The sequence below is a fragment of the Pezoporus wallicus genome, unplaced genomic scaffold (genome assembly GCF_028554395.1).
Source record: "Pezoporus wallicus isolate ANWC-B61680 ecotype Strahan unplaced genomic scaffold, APGP_CSIRO_Pwel_v1 contig_14377, whole genome shotgun sequence".
NCBI classification, from domain to species: Eukaryota; Metazoa; Chordata; class Aves; order Psittaciformes; family Psittacidae; genus Pezoporus; species Pezoporus wallicus.
In genome coordinates this window covers 1-4,465 of record NW_026640254.1, presented here as the reverse complement: position 1 = coordinate 4,465, position 4,465 = coordinate 1, and the positions used below count along the sequence as shown (strand labels likewise).

General features: G+C 62.8%; 1 protein-coding gene across 1 annotated transcript; it reads left to right on the top strand.

The window, feature by feature from the left end:
• Nucleotides 1-617: 617 nt before the first annotated feature.
• LOC130604068 (transmembrane protein 132A-like) lies at nt 618-4,198 on the top strand (the record flags this gene model as incomplete). The annotated part of the gene is given in 10 exon segments (XM_057418326.1): nt 618-676; nt 1,553-1,639; nt 1,641-1,738; nt 2,129-2,343; nt 2,463-2,847; nt 2,884-2,994; nt 3,157-3,263; nt 3,368-3,681; nt 3,760-3,909; nt 4,006-4,198. Coding segments are annotated over 10 exon segments (1,719 nt in total), but the record flags the coding sequence as incomplete, so codon positions are not given.
• Nucleotides 4,199-4,465: the final 267 nt, after the last annotated feature.

The following is a 4,465-nucleotide window of genomic DNA, read 5'->3' as shown; positions in this document are numbered from 1 at the left end:
ACCCCATGTCCTGGAGTGGGGATGGGGATGGGATGGAGTTGGGAATGGAGATGGGATTGGGGAGCTGGATGGGGATGGGAATGAGGAGTGTAATGAGGAACAGGATGGGGTGGGGATGGGATTGGGATGAGAATGGGGATGGGGAACAGGATGGGAATGGGGATAGGGATGGGAATGGGATGGGGAGTGGGATGGGAATGGGAAGAGAATAGGATAGAGTTGGGAATGGAGATGGGATTGGGGAGCTGGATGGGGATGGGAATGGTCAGTGTAATGTGGAACAGGATGGGGTGGTGACGGGGATGGGAATGGTGATGGGGAGCAGGATGGGAATGGGGATAGGGATGGAAATGGGAATGGGACAGGGATGGGAATGCGGATGGGGAGTGGGATGGGAATGGGAAGGGGGTGAGAATAAAATAGCATTGGGAATGGAGATGGGATTGGGCAGCAGGATAGGAATGGGAATGAGCAGTGTAATGCAGAACAGGTGATGGGGATGGGAATGGGGATGGGGAGTGGGATGGGAATGGGACGGGGATGAGAATGGAAGATAGGGGTGGAAATGGGGATGGGGAGTGGAATGAAAATGGGATGAGAATAAGATAGAGTTGGGAATGGAGATGGGATTGGGCAGCAGGATAGGAATGGGAATGAGCAGTGTAATGCAGAACAGGTGATGGGGATGGGAATGGGGATGGGGAGTGGGATGGGAATGGGACGGGGATGAGAATGGAAGATAGGGGTGGAAATGGGGATGGGGAGTGGAATGAAAATGGGATGAGAATAAGATAGAGTTGGGAATGGAGATGGGATTGGGGAGCTGGATGGGAATGGGAATGAGGAGTGTAATGAGGAACAGGATGGGGTGGGGATGTGAATGGGGATGGGATTAGGATGAGAATGGGGATGGCAAACAGGATAGGAATGGGGATAGGGATGGAAAGGGGGTTGGGGGGTGCGATGGGAAAGGGACAGGGATGGGAATGGAAATGGGGATGGGAATGGGGAGGAGGATGGGAATGGGGAGGGAGGGGGATGGGGTGGGAAATGGGGATGGGAGGGAAATGGGGATGGGACTGGGATGGGAATGGGGATAGGGATGGAAAGGGGGTTGGGGAGTGGGATGGGAAAGGGACGGGGATGGGAATGGAAATGGGGATGGGAATGGGGAGGAGGATGGGAATGGGGAGGAGGATGGGTGGGAGTGGGGATAGGGAGTGAAATGGGGATGGGACTGGGATGAGAATGGGGATGGGGAATGGGATGGGAATGGGGATAGGGATGGAAAGGGGGTTGAGGAGTGGGATGGGAAAGGGACGGGGATGGGAATGGAAATGGGGATGGGAGTGGGATAGGGATGGAAAGGGGGTTGGGGAGTGGGATGGGAAAGGGATGGGGATGGGAATGGAAATGGGGATGGGAGTGGGATGGGAATGGGAATGGGGAGGAGGATGGGGTGGGAGTGGGGATAGGGAGGGAAACGGGGCTGGGGAGCGGGATGGGAATGGGGATGCTCCGGGCCCGGCCCGCGGTGGTCGGCTCTGGCCAGGGCGGGCAAGAGGCGGTGTTTAGGACCCGGCGGGACGAGGCGGTGCCGGTGTGGGTCCCGCCCCGGCCCCATTGTCTGTGCGGGAGGCGGAGGGACGGGAGCGGAGAACGAGCCCGGCCATGGCCCCGCTACCGGCCCCGGGCCCGAGGCTGGCGCTGCTGACCGCGGCCCTGCTCTGCTCCTGGGGTGAGTGCGACCGGATCGCGATCGTGATCGCGATAGGGGGTGGATCCTTCCCCCCCCCCCCCCCTTTTCCGCAACCATTCCCGTAATCGGGATTCGTTTCCACACGGCGGGATCCCCTCAGGATCGCGGGGGGGGGGATCCCCCCCCCCCGCGATCCTGAGGGGATCCCCGTGTGGAACGCGGGATCCGCTGTGAAATTCCATCGGGAATCGCCCCCTTCCTTTCCCATTTCATCGCTCAGCCCTGCCCGTGCATCCCACCGGGATGATGCCCCCAGCATCCCTGCTCCCTCACCCCCGTTGTCATGAAGCATCACCCAAAGTTGGGGTGATGCTGTGGGGTGGACCGAGGTGCCATCGCCCACAGCATCCCAACCCCTTGTCCCTATAGCAAAGGGGGACGGGGACCCCCCGGAGCCCGTGTTCCTACCGGCAGAGCTGGAGCTCCTGGGGGTACCGGAATACTACCGCTTGCAACGGGCAGACCGGGACATCCCAACCAACACCTCCATGGATACCCGCACCGAGACCTTCCTGGTGCTGCGGCACAGCCCCGGTACCCAACCTTTGCTCCAGGCCACTTATCCCCCCTTCAGCACCCGGCAGGTAAAGTGCACCCTAAATACCCCCCCCCCCCCATCCCACCCCACCACCATGCACCCTTTATGGGGAGAGAAGGGGGGGATGCTCAGCATCCTGCTCCCATCATCCCTGTCCCGCTGCAGGAGGTGCCCATGGAGAAGGAGCAGAGGGAAGCTTGGGCTGTGCGGGCTGTGTCCATCGAGAGCTCCGTGTCGCCGGCGGAGCCCTTTGCCCGGGTGCTCTTCCATCTCTATGGGCCTGACTGGATGGCTGGGAAACGGGATCAGCACGAGGGATGGGATCAGCCCGGGGAGCGGGATCACCCCGCAACGTGGGATCCTCCTGGAGAGTGGGATCACCCCAAGGAGCAGAACAACCCCAGGAGCTGGGATCACCCCAAGGAGTGGGATCAACCTAAAGAGAGGGATCACCCTAAGGAGCAGAACCACCCCAGGAGTTGGGATCATCCCAAGGAGTGGGATCAACCTAAAGAGAGGGATCACCCTAAGGAGCAGAACCACCCCAGGAGTTGGGATCATCCCAAGGAGTGGGATCAACCTAAAGAGAGGGATCACCCCAAGGAGCAGAACCACCCCAGGAGCTGGGATCATCCCAAGGAGTGGGATCAACCTAAAGAGAGGGATCACCCTAAGGAGCAGATCCACCCCAGGAACTGGGATCACCCCAAGGAGCAAAACCACCCCAGGAGCTGGGATCACCCCAAGGAGTGGGATCAACCTAAAGAGTGGGATCAACCCAAGGAGCAGGATCACCCTGGAGAGTGGGATCACCCCAAGCAGCGGGACCATGCTGGAGAGTGGGATCACCCCCCAAAGCGGGATCACCCCATGGAACGGGATCACCCCAAGGACCGAGACCTGCCGTGCGTCACCCTCCACGCGCACCACCGCGGCCGGGTGGCCCGTGCCTCGTGCCACCTGCAGGTCAGTGCCACCATGGGCTCGCTGCCCTCAATCCCCCGACCGGGATGAACCGGGATGAACCGGGATGAACCGGGATACACCAGGACCCCTCTCTCCCCACCCAGGCCCCGCTGGGCGCCTGCGTGGTGGAGCTGGAGATCCCCCCGCGCTGGTTCTCCGCCGAGCCCCCGGAGCCGGCGCAGCTGCACTACAGCGTGACGGGATCCCGGGAATGCCGGGAGCGGAGCCGTGCCGGGGATGCCCAGCGGCCCCTGGGCTCGCTGGAGCTGCGGGCGGCGGAGCCGGTGCGCTGGCAGGAGGTGAGGTTGGATGCCAAGGTCCTGCTGCGGGTCCCCGATGCCAGCCTGCGGCCGGGGCACCGCTTCACGGCCACCATCGCCCTGCGGCACAACTTCACCGCCGACCACTTGGTGCTCCGGTGAGAGGATGCGGGGATACCCCCGGTGCGGGGCACAAAGAGGGATGGGCACGCGGTGTGATGGGGATGCTCCGGCAGGATCAAGGCCAAGAAGGGGCTGCAAGTGGTGGGTGCCCGCGCCGGGGCGCCGGGGGCATGGGCGACGCAGGTGGAGCGCACCCGTGGTCCCAAGCACTCCACGGTGGTGGTGACGTGCCGGAGGAGCGGGGATGCTGCTGGTGGCTCCAGGTAGGGGATGCTCGCCATGGGGCTCGTGCATCCCAGTGTGGGCATTGCCCTGGGGGGGGGGGTAAAGGGCAGCTTGACCCCCATATGGCGGCACAGGGTGGCTGATTCCGAGGCGTTCCTGCACCTGGATGTGGCGGTGGAGAACGGGACCGGGGGACTGGCGCCGGTGCGGACCCTCACGTGGCAAGTGGAGTACCCAGGGCAGGACCCCGAGGCGCAGAAGGACAAACTGGTGTGGGAGATCCAAGTGTCCGAGCGGGATGTCCGTGCCCTCGTCCCCCTTGTACAGGTGGGTACCCCCCAGCACTTCCCATCCACACCACCCCATCCCCATCCCCACCATCCCATTCCCACCACCCCATCCCCACCATCCCATCCCCATGCCCACCACCCCATCCCCATCCCCACCATCCCATCCCCATCCCCACCATCCCATCCCCATCCCCACCACCCCATCCCCATCCCCACCATCCCATCCCCATCCCCACCACCCCATCCCCATCCCCACCATCCCATCCCCATCCCCACCACCCCATCCCCATCCCCACCACCCCAT